The 23,350-nt window shown below is 42.5% G+C and overlaps 1 protein-coding gene across 1 annotated transcript in view; it reads right to left on the reverse strand.

The window, feature by feature from the left end:
• Nucleotides 1–2,059: 2,059 nt before the first annotated feature.
• Nucleotides 2,060–23,350, reverse strand: part of tacr1a (tachykinin receptor 1a) — a 42,522-nt gene continuing 21,231 nt past the window's right edge. Inside the window, exons 3-5 of the mRNA XM_055199223.2 lie at nucleotides 7,119–7,269; nucleotides 4,003–4,199; nucleotides 2,060–3,755 (exon numbers count right to left, since the gene is read on the reverse strand). Of these exons, the coding sequence (XP_055055198.1) occupies nucleotides 3,425–3,755; nucleotides 4,003–4,199; nucleotides 7,119–7,269 (679 nt within the window). The 3' untranslated portion in view covers nucleotides 2,060–3,424. The remainder of the gene's footprint in view (nucleotides 3,756–4,002; nucleotides 4,200–7,118; nucleotides 7,270–23,350) is intronic.

Genomic DNA, 23,350 nt, shown 5'->3' on the forward strand with positions numbered 1-23,350 from the left:
CCCTCACCCCAGTCACCTCTTTAGGCACAATCTTGTGTTACATATTTTATCACCAGTATCGTATCGCTATGACACAACCTTGGTGAATGTGGGAGGTGTCTGTAGACCTAATTTCACTCTGGCTTTAAACGGACACTCCACTCTCCTGGAAAATATGCTCATTTTCCAGCTCCCCTAGAGTCAAACATTTGATTTTTACCGTTTTGGAATCCATCCAGCTGAGCTCCGGGTCTGGCGCTAGCACTTTTAGCATAGCTTAGCATAATCCATTGAATCTGATTAGACCATTAACATCACGCCCAAAAACAACCAAAGAGCTTCAATATGTCTCCCACTCAAAACTTGACTCCTCTGCAGTTACATCGTGGACCGACGGAAAATCAAAAGCTGCGAAGCCGTAAATAGTCCCCTCCTTGAAAAATACTAAGGGGACTATTTTCAGGCGCTGCGTAATATCATTGCGCCTGCTGCAGCCATGTTATGGCAGTAAAGTCCTTGATTATTACGCCAGAATGAGAGTACAGCTCCAGCCATATCTGCCCAGAAAATCGCAACTTTTAACCCTCCGCCGGTCCTAGCACACAATGCAACCACAGAAGAATCAAGCCCCAAACAGGAAAAACATTGAAACTCTTTGGTTATTTTTTTTAGCACGATGCTAATGGTCTAAACAGATTCAATGAATTATGCTTAGCCATGCCAAAAGTGCCAGCGCCAGACCCGGAGATCAGCCGAATGGATTCCAAAACGGCAAGAATCAAATGCTGAACTCCAGAGGAGCTGGAAAATGAGCATGTTTTCAAAAAAGTGGAGTGTCCCTTCCAGGGTGAGACGGGTGTGTATGTGCATGTTTGAATATATGTACAATAGAAATAACAAGTTTTGAACATGGGTACCCGTTACGTATCATTGACCCCATATTCCTTTTATGGGCACTTCCCCTGGAAAATCACGTACAGGTCGATCAGAGTTAGAGCGAGAACACGGATGCTCATTAGCATTGTTTTATATAAAACTTTGTTTTATATCAAGAATCAACAACGGCACGAAAAAAGTTTGTTTTTGAATTTAATGAGAAGAAAGCCTTGTTCAGCTTTCCAAGTAAGCCAGCATTATGGAAACAATAGATATAGTTTTTTATCTGTGGTAGCAGCAGAGTTTTGCGTGCGTGTTTGTTTAACGCTGGATTTTGTTGAAATGGGGCGGTCCCAACCGGTCATGAGTCACAGGCGGTAAGTAAAACGGCATCAAATGTCTGTGTTTTATTGGCAATTGGCACGTAAGTGAATATAATGTAAATGACACACACATGCAGTAAATAATAAGTTATCCAGAGATAGTGGGATAATGTTTTGGATGCCTCCGGGATCTCGTGCTTTTCCGGAAACTATCGGTAGAGCTGATCTGTCTTTTATGAATCTGATAACACTAAAGACTCTTTGGAAATATCAGCTAAAATCAAAGCTAAAATCTAATGCAATCAGCTGACGTCACTCACATCTCAAACTTGTCTTCTGCCATTTTGAGTACCTGAAGTGGTTGCAAAAGAACTAGAAGCTATGCCTTCAATATGTTGTGAGCATCAAAATTTTTACAACACTAAGAAGGCTCAACACAACATCATACTTTGCTCGAAGTATCAACTGTGTCTCCACACGTGAACTCGAGCATTGAGAACACCGTCCGTGCCCACAGAGTTAACCAAAAAGAAAGGTCCCGAACAACCGACCCTGTCTGTTTTGGTGTCCGCTCGCCGCCATCTTGCAAGTCAAGAGGTATCGATTTCCGAATGCGACGTAAGGAGGGAGGACAGTAAAGATGGATAGCTCCTAAAGCATAGTGCCATATAAATGCATATATAATTCGTTGTTTTGTCACAAGTGAAAAACAATATTGACCTTCTAGTTGAAAAGGAGCCTCATATAATATTCATTTATTCGCATTCGGAGATGGCGAGAGGACACCAAAACAACCAAAGTCAGTTGTTCATAACCTTTCTTTTTAGTAAACTCTGTGTACACAAACAATGTTCTCAATGTTCGAGTTCATGTGTAGAGACCCAGGCGACACCTCAAGCAAAGCCCCATGCTGTGTCGCGCCTTCTTAATGTTGCAAAAATAGTGGTAGTTCGGTAGCAGCGGACAGCGGCTGGAAGAACGCATCAGGGATCGGGTAGGGATCACACCCTAACAATGATATTTTTTGACAGTCAAGGTGCGAAATGTTGTCTTTCGTAGCCATTTACTGTATCCGTACGAGTCATAGACAGTAAATCGTAGCAAGCTAGACAATGCATGTCAGTAGACTACTGGTACTCGGTAGGTACTCAAAATGGCGGAAAAAGAGCAGATGACGTAAAAGGTCACATGACTAATATTCATGAATAGTTACTCAAGTGTGTTATGGGAGCTTAAGTTACTTGATAATTTAGTCCTAAGAGTAACACACTTCATAACAACCATAGTAAAAATAATATCTATACAGTTTTTTCACATTCGAGGCAAATCTGAACTAAAATTGCACCAAATCTCTAATGCATTCTTTTGGCACTGTTCTGTAAAGCTTGTCTGAGCTGGCAGTGATAACCAATGAGGGAGGAACTTAGTGAAAATCGTAAAAATAAATATGCAGGTAAGACTAGAAAAAATCCGTAGCACCAAAAAATGATGCCAGAATGGCATTCAGATTCAGAGCTTTCACCACCGAGTTTCCAGGTACACCTTAAAAAGTAATTTAATGCTGCTCTTTATATTTGCCTTTGAAGCTACAAGGTGCCAATATTAGCAATTAACATTGTTTATGTTCATTTCACGGGCTGGATCGCTGTTCTAACTGGCCATGAAACCACCAAGGCAGCCTTAAAAAGAAAAAAAAATCTGCCCCCGCATGTTATTGTTCAGTCATTTTAGTTTTTGAAGGCTGAATGTGTTTCTGAACAACTTGCTGTGATATGCACAACAATCCACATCACGGTTTAAGTCCGGTGGGCCGTGTTTGTAGACTGTGGGATCAGGAATAATTTCTGTCACGTTTCTAATCACACACAAAGGTTGTTTTGTTGTTGTAAGATGAGATCAATATTCATGGGCGAATTTCATTTTTTGATTGTGTCTTATTGATCCACTGGGTTCAATGCCCCTTAATGTAAACTTTTAAAGCGTCTTCAGCGATTGCACGATCAATAAATCTGGCCCTCTTTTAGATACGAGTACATCACTTTGGTAAAAAAGCATTTTTCTGGAAAATCAATGTTAAATTCAAAATTATAAAGCTCATAGAGTTTGTCAAGTATGAAAGAAAGTGACATTTTATACACCTAACCATCAAAATACACATCTGTATGCACACATATACTGCTTGAACAGAAGAGGCGTCATTAAAAGATTTGGATAAAATGGAGGCTTTTCTCCGCCGACGGTGTTTTCTATTCTGCTAGGTTATTACTGGAGTAAAAGCTGGAGGTCTCCGACACGGTTTTGGTGATACTACGAGTGGATGAACCATTGGAGGTGAGATCCCTGCATGGGCTGTGACCTGCATGCCTCCCTCTGGTCCCTTTGATGCTTCCGAAAGTGACCTTCTGGCCATCTTCACCATGGTGCATCACACAGGATACGGTGGTTTCCATTCGGCTGGCCCTGTATAGACTGGTCTGGGTTTGAAGGAATCGGGTGGACTTGAGCTCCAGTCCCTCATAGGATCCCTTAGGGACGCACGGACAACAGCGAAATGCTTGCCTGAACCCGGCGCGAAACCTGTGCAAAATGGACAGAAGAGGTGATGTTATTGGCTCTAATGATAAAAATCATGTTAGTGATTTGTTTGCTTTCAAAGGTTTTTGTGATGTATGGAAGCAGTAATATTGTGACGCATTAGAGAACATTACATCACAGCCACGGCTGCGTTTAGGATCATTTTGAACAATAATGATATTATAGCCGGTATTACAGCGACGGTGGAGAGTGTCGTCAATTACCGTGTTTTCACTCCAGGTGAAATTACCTGTCATTGAGGCAGCAGTAGATAATGGGGTTGTACATGGTGGAGCTCATCGCCAGCCACATGATAGTCAGATAGACTTGCTGAGTGAAGGAATGTTCAGACAGGTTCGGGTGGAAGTGATAAATCAGGAAATACACGTGATAGGGGAGCCAACACACCGCAAAGGTACACACCACGACAATCATCATCTTCACCACCTGAGGGTCGGATAAGAGGAGAAAGGGAGATTTTCAATATTTGATATATGTCTCTAAGTACATTTTTCAATATGTCTACTGGATTTCCTGGAGTTTGCATGCTGCCCATTTTCTACAAATTTAACAGAAACCTTGACAGCGTTCAGGTGGTCCACTGGCACAATGCCACCCCCATAATCCAGCTTGAAAAAATATGTCTGCATTGAAAGCGTAACAGTGTAACAAATAAACAGACTGGCTTAGCAATGGCACAATGTTGCAGGGCCTGTTATTCAAAACACCACAATTTACATAATATATCTTAAAGCTGATGTGTGTCTGTGTGTGTTTTTTAATGAATTAATAGCATTATTTATTTATTTATTTATTTTATGTCTTTTTTGGGCTAGATATCTGCGCTGTGTTTGGACAGGTATTAGACGTCTTTAAAATGCAAAAATTGCTTGCCAGGGTACAGGGGTTTTAACTGCTTGTGCTATGTGTGAATAGGGATTGTTTCGACAACATTCCCATCTGTATACGAAATGTTTTTACAGTGTTCTGTTTTTAAAGAGCAGCTATTACATTGCTAAAAACAACGTTATTTTGTGTATTTGCTGTAATAAAATGTGTTTGCGTGGTTCAAAAAACATGTTGTTTCCACACACCTTACATTATTGTTGGAGACGATAATTCGCATCATCGTTTACTTTGGGATTTGTACCTTTGCATTCACATGTACTAATACACACTTAAAGGATTAGTCAATTTTCTTAAAAAAAAAATCCAGATAATTTACTCACCCCCATGTCATCCAAACTGTTGATGTCTTTCTTTGTTCAGTCAAGAAGAAATTATGTTTTTAAGGAAAACATTTCAGGATTTTTCTCATTTTAATGGACTTTAATGGACCTCAACACATAACAGTTTTAATGCAGTTTAAAATTGCAGGTTCAAAGGACTCTAAATGATCTCAAACAAGGCATACGAGTCTTATCTAGAGAAACGATTGTCATTTTTGGAAAGAAAAATAAAAAACATGCACTTTTAAACCACAACTTCTCATCCTCCTCCGGTCCTGCGACGCGCCAGCGCGGCCCCACGCAATACGCCATCACATCAAGAGGTCACGGATGACGTATGCGAAACTACGCCTCAGTGTTTACAAGTGTGGAGAAAGAGGACCATTCCAACGTTGTTGTATGTGGAATGATACTAATTAATGTCTTTGTGTCAGTTTATTGTTTAAAATGGTCTGTGTGTTTCAAATGTGTGTTTCATATATGTAACACGTGACCTTTCCATGGCATTACGCAATTACGTGAGATCACGCTGGCGCGTCACACAGCCGGAGGAAGAATAGAAGTTGTGGTTTATAAGTGCATATTTTTTATTTTTCTTGCCAAAAATGACAATCGTTTCGCTAGATAAGAACCTTATGCCTCATTTGGGATCATTTAGAGTCCTTTGAAAGTGCAATTTTAAACTGCATTAAAACTGTTAAGTGTTGGGGTCCATTAAAGTCCATTAAAATGAGAAAAATCCTGGAATGGCTGGTGGGCAGTATCCACGCATGTTACCACAGTAGCAGCGCGGCCGTCAATGAAGAAGCAGCTTGGCAAATTTAACCCACAACAAAGGAGAAACAGCAACTTCTTGTGTATGTTTTGAGAAGACCAGCAGTGATGGAAGTAAATAGACAGCGACTGATGTTGCAATTTGAGTTAAATCACTTCTCAACTTGGTCCATCTTTGTTCTCACCGTCGCAAACGGAAAATACCTATGACACAGTTTTTAGGATTCTATGACACGGGGTTCTAGTGGACCAATCACAGCGCTTTCGGTCCGTCTATAACTAAGGTGCTGTTAAAAATTTGGCGAGGTGCAGGTCAGGCAACCTACGGCTTAGCTACGGTGTAGACCTTATGCACGACTATAAATTGGACTTTACACACCAAAGGATGTGTAAAATCGTGAATCTATAAATATAGGTGCTCTTTAACACATTCATGTACCCAAAATAATCCATTACGGCATTATAATACCTGCTGCTATCTTGCTGCAGTAGGCAGAGCTAAAAGGCGAATATCTGTTAAATGAACAATAAAACACAGGGAACTAGAAGCCAGATGATGGAGTAACTATTTGAAGACATTATTTTTGCAAATCCATTTAGAGCCAAAGGGACATAACTCACGGCAGCTACTTTTAAACTAACATAATTAATTATAGCAATAGTTTCAGTTAGTGACTGCAAGCAGTCTCACTTTGAAACTCTGATGTACTGCAAATCATTTTTAAAGAAACATGAGGTTGGCTGTCGCTATATTGACTGTGGTATGACTGACAACTACAGTCCAGTCCAGCCAGACAGACATCAAAGGACACTTTAATGCCAATGTCTGCCTACCTGACAGTCAATTTAGCGTTGTCTTCAAATACTACTAATCCTTTTCTTGCCATTTAAAATACCTTACTAACATATTACAGTAAATCATTGCATAATTCAATGTATTTAATAACACACACACTGCTTAGTACTGTCTCTATAGTGTGACATTTAATGTGCCTTTGGCTTGCTTACTAGCATGATTTTCTGTATACTGTAGCTGCTCGGAAACAATACGTACTGTGAAATCAGCAACGATGACATGGTTATCTTAAGAAGAATAGAGAGCAGTCACTAAATCTTGTCTTCATGGGAATGCGGTGAATAGGGTAAGTGAGCACGCACGCAGAATGCCAATGAATGAAGCATGGTGAGTTTCATGGTGATTATTTCATGCTGACCTTCCACTCCTGCTGCTCGGTGTGTGAACTCTGTCTGATCTGTTAACTGAAGGTTCAGTGTCTGACCTGTGCTGTGTGTGTGTATGCAAGTGTCAAGCGCATTAAGGATGATGAAAACAGAAGTAGCGATAGGACAATATGATAAAGACCTTGCGTTTGGCAGCCAGCTGCTCCTGGTAGCGGTCCGACGAATCTCCAGGGATCTCACTGGCCCACAGAGTAAAACCCACCACCAGGTAAGCACAGCCCATTACCAAGAGAGGAAGGAAGTAAATCAGCACTGCTACACACACGTAGTACCTTTATGAGATAGATAGATAGATAGATAGATAGATAGATAGATAGATAGATAGATAGATAGATAGATAGATAGATAGATAGATAGATAGATAGATAGATAGATAGATAGATAGAAGAAGAAAAAAATTATATTATATAATAAATATTTAAACATTATAAGGTTCTAATGGGGTTCTTCACCGTATTGTCTTCTAAGTCAATATACTGATATGGTCCTATACTTTTAATATAACGAACTACACATTTAATTACAGATTTTTAATTGTACATTTAGATGAATTTGTACGTAATTCAAGAAAGCATAAAAAACAGTACTGTAAAAATATTATAGACTATTTGTATGTATTAATCATGTTGGTACACTGAAAAAAATTATTCATTGAATTTAATAAATTTTTTTAAGGTAAGTGGTTGCAATCAATTTATTTAAGCTACATTTAAACAAAAGTTTTATATTTTATTTTACGTTACTTTTTTTTTGTTTAAATGTAGCTTAAATAAATTGATTGCAACCACTTACCTTAAAAAAATTTATTAAATTCAATGAATCATTTTTTTCAGTGTACAATAATGCTGATATTTGTAAATAAACACATTTTTATAGGCCTAATCATGTAATATAGACATAGGTCTGTCATAGACGTACAAATGACGTCCAAAAAATACCCAGTTCAAACGTCAAATGTTGTCCGTAAATATGACGTCCAAATGACGTCCAAAAAATTACCCAGTTCAAACGTCAAATGTTGCTCGTAAATATGACGTCCAAATGACGTCCAAAAAATTACACAGTTCAAACGTGAAATGTTGCTCGTAAATATGACGTCCAAATGACGTCCAAAAAATTACACAGTTCAAACGCCAAATGTTGCCTGTAAATTTGACGTCCAAAAGATTACCCAGTTCAAATGCTAAATGTTGCCTGTAAATTTGACGTCCAAATGACGTCCAAAAAATTACCCAGTTCAAATGTCAATTATTGCCCATAAATATGATGTCCAAATAGTGGACCTAGTTTGGACGTCGAATAGATGTCATGGACCGACGGACCCAATATAGACATGATCTGCACGTCTATCCGACGTCCTGTGTTTAGTGTGTTAAAACACCTGATTCAACTTATCCAAAATGGTAAACATGTCTCCTTAACAAGCTGATGAGATAAATCAGGTGTGTTAAATAAGGAGACATCTAAAACTTTCTGTGAGGGGGGCCTTGAGGACCAGGATTGGGAAACACTGCACTAGCTATGATTGCCTCAGTACCATCCCAAAGGGTACCAACCCAGTTTTTTGACCATTTTATTTATTGATTTAAATGTGTACAGCCCACAATCCTGTTTAACCAAGTGAAGTGCCATGTGCTCAGATTTAGCTCTGCACCAAATTTAAAGTTTTAGTAATTTTCCTCCTTTCTATGTAAATCAGGCTTGCCAAATATTTCACCTCGTGCACAGTTGTTAGCATTATTTGTCACAGACTCAGTAGAGTATGCCAGATTGTGGCGTTTTCGACTTTGAGAAGCAGTCTGTGTTCAGCATTAATTTGTTGGCCATGTTTCCTGCTTTACATAATTCCTTTAGTGAATTGGGTGCTAAAACGTTGCAGACGATGCATTCATCGAAGTTTCTATCAGCTGGCTCTATTTAAAACACCTTCTTTATTGTTTACAGAAAATATTTGTGTTTAGTTTGCATTGCAGAGTTTGGTTATTCTCTGAACATTTTCATTTACCAGATCTCTTAAATTTGAGGCATGCTGCTTGTCTTAAAATGCAGGCATAATTTATTCCTTATACATAATGCATTTATTCTGGCAAAGAACTGAGATCATGAATCAAAAGCAGGACTCTACATACAGTATATAAAGCTGCAAAAATTAATATGTTGGCGACATTAACTCTCTTACAAAATAAATGTCACTAAAAGGTTAGGTTCCATAAAGAACCTTTAGCAAAGGTAGGACTGTTCTTTTGCACAAAAGATTCTTGTAATGAAAAAAGTTTCTTCAGACAAGAGTAAAGGTAAGACAGAAATGGTATATTTAATTATTTCCCCGCCTCTGACAAGTTAACCCATATATTAAGAGAAAACTCTTCCCTGATGAGTTTTTAGGGCAATCTATATTTCCGCTATTATCTACTAGGTGGTGCTTTACCCAACTTATAAACACTTTTTCTACCAATTCAAAACAGTAAAAACTCTAATAATCTAAGCGCATGGCGCACCATCTTAAAGGGTTGTTCCTATTCTCATAATGAGTAATGGGTTTGTTTTAGGCGTAATGTTCAATAAACCAATGAGAATCTTATCTCTCATCCCCTTTAAAAGCCAGTTGCGTTCACGCCAAGGTGGATTGCCTATTTACATGGTAGAGTTTGTAAGCGGAATAACTGTAAGCAGAGGAAAAAAGACCACCAATTTAAGATTAATATAAAAAATTTGCATTTTGTTTTATTTATTGAAATGGTTATTTTGTAATTAAAGCTTTGGTTCTCTTTACACGTTACTTATACTTATTACTTTATTTGTCCCTGTTTAGGGAAATTTGTCTTGGGCAGTACAGGTAAAGGTAAAGTAGAGTAGAGCTGCACAACAGAAACACCTTCATCAACACCGATTCACAATCATACAGTCATCTCCTTTGAATTTGAATTTAACAGCCTTGTAGCCAGAGGAACAAAAGAATTCCTATAGCGGTTGTATCTAAACCTTGCAGTGCGGAACCGTCGACCAGATGGTAGTAATTCAAATTCAGGGTAAAGTACATGAGATGTGTCCAGAGTAATTTTCCTTGCCTGTTTAAAAGCAGTTTTATCAAATATGGTTTGAAGATTGGGGTAAACCCCCAGACCAACCACTTTCATTTCCATATGCACCAGCCGAGTCATCTGTGCTCTCAAGGTAACTGTCAGATTACCAAACCAGGCAGTTATGCCATACAATAAGATGGATTCAATACAGGCATGATAAAACAACATCATAACCCTTTGAATGACACCAAAAAGTCTGAGTCTCCATAAAAAGTACATTTTTTTGTTGCACACTTCGACACAGATTATCCACATGCGCTTCCCATGAAAGTTTATCATCAATAAGCAAACCTAAGTATTTGTATGAAGCAACATGTTTAATAGGCTCATTGTTAATCATAATAGGTGAGTGATTGCCAACTGATCTGAAATCAAAAATAATTTCCTGTGTTTTTCCAACATTAATTACAAGATTGTGTTCTTTACTCCATGTAACAAACTTAGTTATCTCAGTAGTATAATGGTGAATGGCCTCATTCTCATACAGAAGACCAAGAATGGCAGTATCATCTGAAAATGTTACAACAGTATTTCCAGGATGGTGACTCCTGTAATCATCAGTATACAAAATAAGAGTTGTGAGCATACACATCCCTGGGGTACACCAATACTGATGGACCTACACTCAGAAAGAGTCTGCTTGATTTTAACTTGCTGAGTCCTACCAGTAAGAAATGCATGAAACCATTTAATACTATATGGGTTTACAGCCATACTACTTAGTTTGGAAAGCATGAGGTGTGGCTGCACGGTATTAAAAGCAGAGCTTAGATCAAGAAAGAACATACGCCTTAGGATCCTCCAAAAATAATTTATTTGTAACAAATAGGAGATAAAGAATTGACAAACTTGTAGAGAGGCGTTTCAGCACTCAGACTGCGTCCTGAGTGTTTTAAAAAATATTACTTAAAAATGGTTCTCACCATATCCAAAAGTACAAAGACATCATATACAATAAATTAAAAAAATAATTTTTCATTTAAACATCATTAAAAAGCATGAAAAAATAAATGCAATATTGGCATTTTTAAAAAGCAAAAAAAATCTGCTTACCAGGTTGCAGGTGAAGCAGCTCTTCACGCCTTCTAAAGTCCTGTTAACTTATGTCCAAGAGACTCAAGAATAATCTTTTACATTTTAATCCTTTAATTTTTCATATTTATAAACGTTTGTGTGCTGCTGCGCATTCATGTGTGTGATAAGCAAACGCACGTTGTCGTCTCGTTTATAGGTGCATATTACTAACGCGCTCGTTAAATAACAAAAATAATATTGCCCCTTTGACTTTAGACCAGGTTTTAGATGGTCAATGGCGTAGTCTATTTTAGTTGCCTTAAAATAGCAACGCGCCAACAATACACCCCAACACACCCCACTTCCAGCCCAGAATGACCATGGATGCACAAATGGGCGCAAATGCATCCGCTATTTAATCAACATGATGCTGAACGTGACAATGATAACAGCGCCGGGCTCGAACAAGCCATAAACCCTTGCGTTGCGCCCCTTGCGCTGCATTGCACCGGGTGTATGATAGGGTCCTTCTGTGTATGTTTTGATCACCGTTCTAAATCTGATCGCTAACCAGTGATCTATATAAATGACTTGATATTCATTAAGCGCATAGTTAAGAGCATAGAACCATTAACGTAACAGCGAGAGGTGAAGCCACCGGCAGAGTTTGAGCCGTCATCTTGCTATGCCCAACCGGCAGATGGGGTCATTAAATTGCATTCAAAATCATGATCTAAATTCACCCAGTTTACAGCGTATCATTCACACAAAATAAATTTTTAGGATGTGTGTACATAAATTAATTGTTACTTCTGATGTTATTTGCAGGATAAGGGATTTATAGAAACTGTTAAGGTGAGTGTGTCTGCTGCATTCGGTTGTAATGACACAGATGCAAATAAAGTTTTTGACATTGAGAGAGCACGGTCAGCGTTATTTCTCTTATGCTGAGTCCCAATTCGCATACTATCCATCCTATATAGTATTCGAAACTAGAATTAGTACGTCCCAAATCGTAGTATGTTGAAATGAGTATCCCAAAGATACCCGGATGGTCTACTATTTCCGGTTAAGGGGATCGCACACCGGCCGCGCAGCTCAGCGTCGCGCAGCGCCCCGCCGTTCTAAAAAAAATGTAACACATTGTTTTCTATGAGTGTACGCACACCGGCGCCAACAGGTGGCGCCTGTCCGCGCCGCCCAGCTGTGACTCAGGAAGTTGTTCAAATCCCTGTCGCGCCACACAGTTTAACATTAAATAACATCATATTTGTCCCAAATCATTAACGACTAACATTGGCTGCTAACGTATATTTTGCATTTTGAAGTAGACGCTATCTGACGAAGCTCACGCTATTTAATGTGCACTTCCAGTTTACAATACCTCAGAGTTCTCCTAGGCGCGACGTAAGAACCATCCGCCTCACAAACGACCTGCGTTTGGTTTTACGACGATGCTCTGCTTCACACCTCAACTTGGTAGAACACATTGTAAAATGTATTGTGAAAAAAAACGATGAGAAAAAAAGATGTGAATAGTAAATACAATTATATTATTGGACATAAGTTATAAGACTGAATGAAATATTGTTAACAGTCGTGGTGTGCTTAACTAGGCAACCACGTTTTCGTTCACGTTGCATGACGTCATCGAAGTATGTCCCAGAACGTGCATACTCTTTTGCTATACACTCAAAAGTATGTACGTTTTCCTCACAAAAACAGTACATACTTTTAGGTCGTAGTATAAGTAGCTGAATTGGGACTCAGCATTAATAAGTTTAAAGTTGGTTGTTGTTTTTATATTACTGAATGAAATGTTAGCTTAACCATGGTTTTAAACGGTTTCAAAATACATACATTAAAATCATTAATGCAATTTATTTAACATAAAACAATACTGTATAACATAACATAATTGCAAAACCAGCTAATTATTGCATGCACATACGGTACTCAAAGGATGATTATTTATTTAGATTTCAGAATGAGCTCGTTTCTTATTAATAATACATGTGCTGCAGTCGTCTCGGTTACTATCGTAACCTCGGTTCCCTGAGAGACGGGAACAAGACATTGCGTCCGCTGACGCTATGGGTTAACTCCTCCCACTTCACCAGACACTGAAATCTTATTGAACAACGCCATTGCAGGGCACTGGCCAATCGTCGCCGACCGCGTGACCGCTAGAAGCGTATAAAAAGCGGTGTTAGAGCGACGAGCGCCAGTATTCTCGACTGAACGAAAATACAGATTAGAGCCCGACCGATTTATCGTTTTGCCGATTTTATCGGCCGATATGAGCATGTCGCAGATATATCTGTATCGGCGTATAAGCCGCAGATATGCGCCGATATGAACGTTTGTTACAGAACACATTAAATGCATTTGAAAGATGTAAGTACTTGTTTGTCCAGCAGAGTGCGCCATACTGGTTGCTAATGGTGACCCAGATCACTCACTGTAGTGACACCAGCCAATCCCCCACCCCATTCACTTCAGTCAGTCTCTCAGTTCAGGTGGCTGCAGTCACGCAGTGTCTTCACAACATTTTTACACCTGGTATTAAGACGCGCTTTGGTCGATTGGATTATAAATGGACAAGAGAGACGCATTCCCGCTTACATTTGGTGTTTTTAATCCGTCTCTTTGTCGACTTGCGAGTTAAAACGCAAGCGGGAGAAATGACGCGAGACGGAGAAATGACACGTTTAAACTACGCGCAGCCGTGCACTTATATAACACTATATGAGATTACTGCTGCTTGTGTTGTTAGTTAACACGCTCATTTCAGAGCAATTGATTCAATAAGCTCGCGCAACTCTACACCCTTGCTAAATAAAAGAGGCGGAGCGAAGACGCTTTAGTTTTATAAAAGTCTAAAGTTTGCACGGAACCCTGGGTTTGTGTTATAAAAACGTTGTGCACAAGCACAACATTAAACATAGTGTACATTAGTATGTGCTCCGTCAAGCATTGTCTTCGTAACTGTGAGTGGCTAACTAATTTGTGAAGTACACAACTTACTGTAAAGCTAATATTAATCAATGACTTCATAAGTTTCTCTTTATAACGTTATTCTCGTCAAAACTGCAAATGATGCAAGTTTTATGTTTTTTGTTCTCTTTGTGTTTTAAAGTTATTTATAATAAGTCAAGTTTACTGTTTAGTGCACTGATATCCAACTTATTTTGGATAATAAAGTTTATTGTTAACTTCTTGCCTATAGTACATATATCTTTGTCACATCAATATAAGTGTTGGATCACCACATTTGTGAGTGATCACCACATTTGTGAGTGATCATTGCATTGCATTGTATTTATTCATAGTATATTATGTTAAAGTATATAGTGTATTCTATGTACAGTACTTTAGTATAATATACTGTAGTATATACTGAACTATAATGTACACATAAAGAATATCGGCCGATATATCGTTATCGGTCTTTTTTTACTCCCTAATATCTGTATCGGCATCGGCCCGAAAAAACGCATATCGGTCGGGCTCTAATACAGATGGCTAGCCGCGAACTCGGTGCGTAACGCAATGTCTTGTTCCCGTCTCTCAGGGAACCGAGGTTACGATAGTAACCGAGACGTTCCCTTTCGAGAGCGGTCTCTCGACATTGCGTCCGCTGACGCTATGGGAACAGTGTTCAAACACGCCGAGAGAGCGGGGAGCCAGCCCAGCAACACTACGTAGTAAAGAAACAGCCAATAATATTCTGAAACGCAGCGGCCATACCCTTAGGGGGGCGTGTCTGACCAATAAGGTAGCGATATTCCCGAGGTATGAAATTTGCATATCTCCACCTAAGGAACGTGAATCCTCATCACTACACTGCTAGGGTAGAAAGACAAGTAATTTGGGTGTAAATACGAAAAGTAAATAACACGCGAGTAGTAAATAGCACGGCTTTGCCGGGCAAATTGCAGTTAATGTAGACTCACAACACAGAGTTAACGGCCTTAGCGGTAACGCCGTGTATGCGAGCGTCGTCTTTGCAAAGACGACCTGGTGGAGCGCAGGGTAGAGAAATGCACAAGCACACACATACCTATTATCCACCGAATGACGCAGGCATCTACGTAAAGTCAAGACGACCTGCGAGAACACACTGCTGCCATTACATCGAAGCATAAGAGTGGTCAGTACTCACCGACAGGACTTTTGCAGCTAGAGATTGCATATTTAGCAAATAAAACCTTGCAAAGGTGTTATGAGAAGCCCAACCCGCTGCACGACATACATCCTGAATAGTGGTACCTTGAAACCAAGCCCATGAAGAGGCGATAGCTCTCGTAGAGTGAGCCCTGATGTTGAAAGGGGGCTCTAGTCCACTGCTCTCGTAAGCGAGCGTAATAGCCTCCACTACCCAGCGCGAGAGCCGCTGTTTAGACACCGCTCTGCCTTTAGCAGCGCCGCCGTAGCAAACAAACAGTTGATCCGACGCTCTAAATTCAGCCGTACGGTTCACATACATTCTCAGAGCTCTGACCGGGCAAATCACCTCTCGGTTAGTCGCATCCTGTGATGTTGCGGGTGCTGCAGATATCGCCGTTAGTGATATTACCTGATCTCGGAAGGGAGTGGAGAGAGATTTGGGAACATATCCAACCTTTGGTCTTAGGATAACATTACAGTCAGCCGGACCGAAACGCATGCAGTCCTCGTTGACAGCGAGCGCTTGTAAATCCCCAACGCGTTTCGTTGTAGCTAGGGCGAGAAGGAGGGCTGTTTTGATGGTTAGATCTTTGATAGAGCTAGACTCCAGCGGTTCAAACGGTGCTCGAGAAAGCGCATTCAGCACTATGTCTAAATCCCATGGCGGTACTGAAGGGGTACGGCGTGGTCTTAATCTTCTCGCGCCTCTTAGGAATCGAACGACGAGCGCGTTCCTCCCTATTGATTGTCCCTCCAAGGGGGGGCGTAACGCAGCAATAGCAGCCACATAGACTTTTAGAGTCGACGGCGAGCTGCCGGCGTCCATTCTATGTTGCAGGAAAAGTACAATATCCGACACAGGGCAATTAAATGGGTCAATGCTGTTACTATGACACCATCTTTCGAACACTTTCCACTTAAGGTCGTACAAGCGTCTTGTAGACGGAGCACGCGCCTCAGTCAGCGTGAATGCCGCTCGATGCGAGAGTTCGCTCGTGTTATCTACGATCCTCTCACCTTCCAAGCGTGTAGATTCCACAGTTCCGGGCTGGGGTGCCAGACTGAGCCCTCTACCTGAGACAGCAAATCCCTTCTCAAGGGAATCTGCCATGGGGGGCTTATTAGCATCTCTCTCAGGTCCGGATACCATGGTTGGTTCGGCCAGTCCGGCGCGACTAAAATCACCGTAGCTCCTTCTTCCCTGATTTTGCACAATACTAGCGGTATGAGCTTTATAGGAGGGAAGGCATACAGACTGACTTTCGGCCAGCGCGACGTCAACGCTTCCCCTTGCAGCGGGGCGTCCGTGAGCGAGAAGAACAGTGGGCAGTGCGTATTCTCGCTCGTCGCAAAAAGGTCTATCGAAGCTCTCCCAAACTGGTCCCAGATCAGCTGAACCGAGTCGGGATGAAGCCTCCATTCTCCGTGGGGAAGGCCGTTCCTCGATAACATATCCGCGCCCTTGTTCAAAGCGCCTGGAATATGCGCTGCTCTGATAGATAGCAAGTGACGATCCGCCCATTGTAGGAGGCTGGCTGCCTGCTCGAATAGGGCTTTCGAATGAATACCACCCTGGTGATTTATGTAAGAAACCACCGTCGTGTTGTCCGTCCGCACTAGAACATGTTGACGCTCGAGTTGCGGTTGAAATGCCCTGAGCGCTAACATTACCGCTCTTATTTCCAGCCGGTTTATGTGCCAATCTCTCATCAGGTCTGACCACGTACCGGACGCGGGTGTGCCCTGGCAGACTGCTCCCCAACCCGATGTCGACGCATCCGTGGTGACCACTAAGCGAGAGGCTATCTGACCTAGGGGGGCTCCGATACTGTAAAGGGTTGGATCGTGCCATGGTTTCAGAGTGTTGACACAGCTGTGTGTCACGTGAACTCGCATGCACATCGATGCCCACATATTCGGCGGGACTCGATCTTTTAGCCACATCTGTAACGGACGCATGTGAAGCAATCCTAGATGACAAACCGGGGCGGCTGACGCCATTAGACCCAAAAGCCTCTGAAACTCCCTCAGGAGGACAACCCGGCCGGGTCTGAAGCGACGCAGATACAGCGTTAATGTTTCTACACGTTGTTGCGATAGATGAGCACGCATCGATGTAGAATCCAACATAATGCCCAGTTATGAATTGGATTGACTCGGAACTAGTTTGCTTTTCTGAGCATTGATTTGCAGCCCTAACGACTCTAAGTGGGGAAGCAATGCTTTTATGTGACTGATCAACAGATCGCGCGATTGAGCCATAATCAGCCAGTCGTCCAGATAATTCATAATGCGCATCCCACTCGCTCTGAGGGGGGAGAGAGCTGCATCCATGCATTTCGTGAATGTACGAGGGGCTAAAGCTAGCCTGAACGGGAGAACGGAGTATTGATAGCTTGTGCCTTCGAACGCAAACCTCAGAAAACACCTGTGGCGGGGGGATATCTAAATGTGAAAGTAAGCGTCCTTTAGATCTATCGATGCAAACCAGTCCTCAGGGCGAATTTGCACTAGGATCTGTCTCACGGTTATCATCTTGAATGCACGCCTGCGTAGCGCGCGATTGATGGGTCTCAGATCTAGTATCGGCCGTAATCCGCCGTCTTTCTTGGGTACTACAAAGTACTGGCTGTAGAAACCGCTCTCTAACTCGCTGTGAGGGACTCGTTCTATCGCTCCTATTGTGAGTAGGTTTTGTACCTCTTGTCTCAGGACTGGGGCATTTTGAGGTGCTGTTAATGACGATACCACGCCTTTGAAACGGGGCGGTCTGCGTCTGAACTGTAGAGAGTAACCGTGCTCTATTATGCTCAATATCCACTCTGACACGCCGGGGATAGCTTTCCACGCGTCTAGAAATTGGCTGAGCGGACGAAGCGGGCGGTGCGTTAACGCATGCAACGTGTTTGCTACGTTCGCGCCGTACCTTTGCAACGTTAGAGGTGTGGGCGGAGGACCGGCGCTTAGAAACTGGTTCTCGTTTAACGGCTCGTTGGCGGTGTTTGAGTTTGATTGACAAGCACTCTGTATGTTTTGCAAACTCGCGCTGCCTTCCGGCAGGGCATCCGTCTCTGCATAAGGGCTGTGAGGAGGAAATAGCTCTTTTTGTGATGATGTTTGTATCTTTATTACATTTGCATTCACACAAACAACATTTACATAATTGAACTTGTCGCCCACAGGAACAGAGGGGGGCAGAAGAACCCGTCGCGTTGACGCTTGCCCCTCCACGAGCGATCTCCTCCTCTCCGCCTTCTCGTCAGGAAGAGGGCTTCCTCGCCTGAGGCTGCCCGCCACCGCGTCGAGGGCTCCGACCACGTCCGTGACGTTTCCTCGGCTGGAACTGCCAATCCCTCTGTCTCACGTCAGGCTCGGTACGAGCGGGCGCGGTGTAGCCAGCCTGAGGTTGCTTAGAAGGACGCTGCGCTGATCGCGGGGCAGAAGTAGAACGCGATCTGGCGGTCTCTTGGTAAGATGAGCGTCTGGGGAGCAGCTGGCTCATAGCTCTCGAGCGTTTCTGCGCCTCCGAAAAACGCTCAACAACGGACTCCACGGCGTCACCGAAGAGGCCGGTGGGAGTAATTGGAGCATTAAGTAATGCCTTTCGCTCGTTGTCCTTCAGCTCAGCTAGGGTAAGCCACAGGTGACGGTGAAGGACCACTAAAAATCCCATGGATTTTCCGATGGCTTGAGCGGAGAGCTTCGTGGCCATCAGCGCAAAGTCCGTGGCAGCGCGGAGGTTACGGACCGTATCCGCATCGACGGCGCCGTCCAGCAACTGTAAAATCTTCGCCTGGAAGACCTGGAGAATGGTCATAGCGTGGAGCGCCGCCACCGCCTCCCCAGATGACGAGTAGGCTTTTTCCGCCAGATGGGCCGTCATCCGACACGGCTTCGACGGCAGTCCGCGATCAGCGCCGAGCGTTGCAGAAGCAGGACAGAGGTGCGCTGCCACGTTCTCCTCGACAGGGGGAATGCGCACGTAACCGTGGGCTTCACCCCCATCGACCTGGGAAAACATCCCCGGAGCATGGACGCGCGCCGACTGGGGCGCAGACCACGATTTAGAGACCTGATCATGAACGTCAGGGAAGAAAGGTGTCTTCCTCCTCGGAGCGGCCTGCTGGCGGCCCGATTGGAGAAACCAGGAATCCAATTTGCACTTAGCCGGCTCGTCGGGTGAGGTCCAGCTAAGATCTAACTCCTTTGCCGCCAACTCCATAATTTTGGAAAACTCTGATTGGATGTCCATGTGACTCGGACGCTCAGGCTCCGCCTCCGACCAGCTAGTCGACGCCGACAGGGACATGTTGTCGTCGTCCTCCTCCGTCACTCCAAAAGAGACGGCCACATGAGAAGTAGAAGGGGGGCGGAAAGCATCCTTCGTGAAGACGACGGGAGGTTTTGGCGGGGGAACGCTGCAAACAGAGCTACCGCCGTCATCGTCCCGACGAGGAGCAAAGGAAGTAGATGGTGGGGGACCCGCCGGCGGCACAGAGGCGGCGGCGGGCACATCCCCGGCGAGACTTCGAGCAACGGCTCTCCTAGTCTTTAGCACTCGAATCGGGAGGTCGGCGCAGTGCTCGCATGTAGAATCCTCGAGCGCCGTCTCGGCGTGCGCCAACCCCAAACAGCCGATGCAGTGCTCATGGGAGTCCAAAGGTCCCGCCCAGAGAAGACAGGTAGTCGATTTTGTAGTCTTGATAGAAGATATCATGCTGAGTGAAGAAGAGAATACTGGCGCTCGTCGCTCTAACACCGCTTTTTATACGCTTCTAGCGGTCACTCGGTCGGCGACGATTGGCCAGTGCCCTGCAATGGCGTTGTTCAATAAGATTTCAGTGTCTGGTGAAGTGGGAGGAGTTAACCCATAGCGTCAGCGGACGCAATGTCGAGAGACCGCTCTCGAAAGGGAACTGTCCACTGATCTGATAATGTTATGAAGATGAATGTAACTCACTGTTTAAAAAGTAAAATGTACAATTCAATATGCCTTGGATGTTTGCCTAGCACATTTATTTTCCTTTAATTGATATTTTAAATGCATGTTTCTTTGATTTTTGTTTTCTCATTTCTATGTAAAGCACTTTGAATGACCTTTGTGTATGAAATGTGCTATACAAATAAACTTGCCTTGCCTTGCCTTGCCTTGTAATATTGTACAAGGAGACTCTATATATAAAAACAGAGACTGGTAAAGTACAGTTTTATCATTAAAAACTAATAACATCCTATTCATTTAATAGAATGTTTGGGCATACCAATATGGCGCGCGGTGGCTTTACAATTGTGACGTCATGCGCAATCCAGTCATTCATATAGATCAGGTCGCTAATAAAAGTCCTTTACAAAAATGCAATTATCCCATATTTTTGCTCAAAATGTCTTTTTTTTAATATTTGAAAGGGGATAAAAAGAGAACAAATGAAGATAGGATGAAAGTTTACATTTTTTTTCTTTATTGAAGCAGGGGGTCTGTTCTTTTATTTGATATATATTTATATATTTATAGAAGAACATTTTCTGGAGAGCATTAAACTTTTGTGAAAATCATAAAAAATGCCTGCGCTGGCTGGCAACTTTTTATTAAAAAACACTGGCAAGGAAAGATTTAACAACCTCTGACTAAAAGGTTCTTTGGAAAAAACAAAAAATGGCTCTTTTATGGCATCGCTCTGATGAACAATTCTATCACATTTATTTTTAGGAGTGCACCTCTCACCAGTTTTGACACATTTGATTTTACAAAATACACCATGCACCACAACACTGAATTGACCAGAAAATAATACAGCATTCATTCATGGAAAAGCAAACAAGCCATTGTTCGATACAAGCTGCGTACAGCAAATGAAAAATTGTGGAACAAGATGGAACTGACTGAGCTGACAAAATAATCTTAAAACTACAATTCAAACACAATAGATTTGGTCGGCGAGACTCCGCTGCTAAAATGAACAAGCTGCTGATGTTTTATAACAAGCAGTCCTGGTAGACTATAAAGAGAGTAAACACTGCATGAAATTCCCTAAGGGCTAGACTGAGAGATCGGGAACGCCGACTGCCAATGTGAAGATAACAGAGAGGTCTCTGTAATATTGTTGCTACCAATGATTCTGTCCATGGGGGAATTAAAAAATGAGGCTATGATTAATTACTCTTCCATTATTTTCTGTACCTTAGTGAGACACGCTATAATGCTGTCAGGAGACTGGCGCTCCTTTCCAAAATATATAGTGCAGTATTTAAAAACATTTATAGCATGCTACCGATGTGTAGAAATTGGGAGGGAAAAGAATTATGACTTGTTTTGCCCAGATTGTAATGCTGCGATGCATGTGGGCAATTCAATCCCATAATGCCCCGCGCCATGCTCAATCCAAAAAATAAATCCAAGATGACAAAGCGAGAGAAATTATTGATTAAAACATAAAGTACATAATTATTCATGTATATTCATGTGCAGTATGCTGTCTTACTGTAGAAAGCATCTGAATATGGAGCCGCTCACTATAGGTTTTGGATCAAAGCCTTGCACATGGCCACTTCACCTTTTCCTCTCTTTCTCCAGTAAGCACTTCTCCATAGTGGAACCCATTTCTCATTGTTAAAGTCTGTAACCAGGAGAGTTGATTGAACTACAGTATGCCACAAAAGAACTCTGATGAATAGAGGCAGGTAGTTTAGTCCTCTTACACTGACCGCATTGCAGCACAGGCCCCTCTCTCCATTTCCTAGCAATTAGCTACAATGAGGAGAGCAGGAGACTGAGAAAGTCAAGCGGAGAGTCAAAAAAATTGAGCGAATTAGTGCGTAAGATGGAAAAAGCCAGTAACAGACAGAGAGACACACCATCTAATGGCAAACAGATCATTAGGTCTGGATAAAGCATGCAGTGGTCTTTCTGGATTTCTTTTAATGAATCAAACACATTTAAGTAGGTTACACCAAAAAAATAAGACATAAAAAGATATATCACCACTTTAACTATGAAATGCAATGCTTAAAGGAATAGTCTACTCATTTTCAATATTAAAATATGTTATTACCTTAACTAAGAATTGTTGATACATCCCTCTATCATCTGTGTGCGTGCACGTAAGCGCTGGAGCGCGCTGCAACGCTTCGATAGCATTTAGCTTAGCCCCATTCATTCAATGGTACCATTTAGAGATAAAGTTAGAAGTGACCAAACGCATCAACATTTTTCCTATAAGACGAGTAGTTATACGAGCAAGTTTGGTGGTACAAAATAAAACGTAGCGCTTTTGTAAGCGGATTGAAAAGAGGAACTATATTTTATGGCGTAATAGCACTTTTGGGAGTACTTTGACTCGCCTGAAAAGTCCGCTCCCCTTCTCACGCCCTGTCCCAAATGGCACACTCCGGACTTGTGGTCCTCCTCAGAGTCCACACTTTGATGACATCACGTAGTCCAGACTTTAGGGACCCTTGATGCGAGTCCACGTGGGTGCATCGGAGTCGTATTTTGGGACAGACTCGAGCATCACACCGGAAATAGGTAGAGAAGTTGCCCGTCAGTGTGAACTCCTCCCTTCCGTCGTCTGATTGGTCTGATTGCCCTTTCGCAAGGACTTCTGGGTTGGCAAAGTGCGCGAAGCCTGCTGCAGTGCGGGCTTCGCTGAAGACCGCATCAAGGGGGCAAAGGAGGCGCTGATGAGCACACTTCAAAGCGTAAAAATGACAGATGGGACACCCTACGGACTCGTAGACTAAGCGAGAACGCGCAATTTAAGGCCACGAGACCGAAAGTCCACATGAAGTGCGCCATTTGGGACAGGGCCTCACTCTCATAATGGGAGAGGGAGGGTGTTACTGCGCCTAGCCGAAGTACTCCCAAAAGTGCTATTACGCCATAAAATGTAGCTCCTCTTTTAAATCCGCTTAGAAAAGCGCTACGTTTATTTTGTACCCCCAAACTTGCTCATATAACTACTCGTCTTAAATAGGAAAAACGTTGATGTGTTTGGTCACTTCTAACTTTATCTCTAAATGGTACCATTGAATGAATGGGGCTAAGCTAAAAGCTATCGAAGCGCCGCAGCGCGCTCCAGCGCCCACGTGC

Source organism: Misgurnus anguillicaudatus, chromosome 22 (assembly GCF_027580225.2).
Source record: "Misgurnus anguillicaudatus chromosome 22, ASM2758022v2, whole genome shotgun sequence".
NCBI classification, from domain to species: domain Eukaryota; kingdom Metazoa; phylum Chordata; class Actinopteri; order Cypriniformes; family Cobitidae; genus Misgurnus; species Misgurnus anguillicaudatus.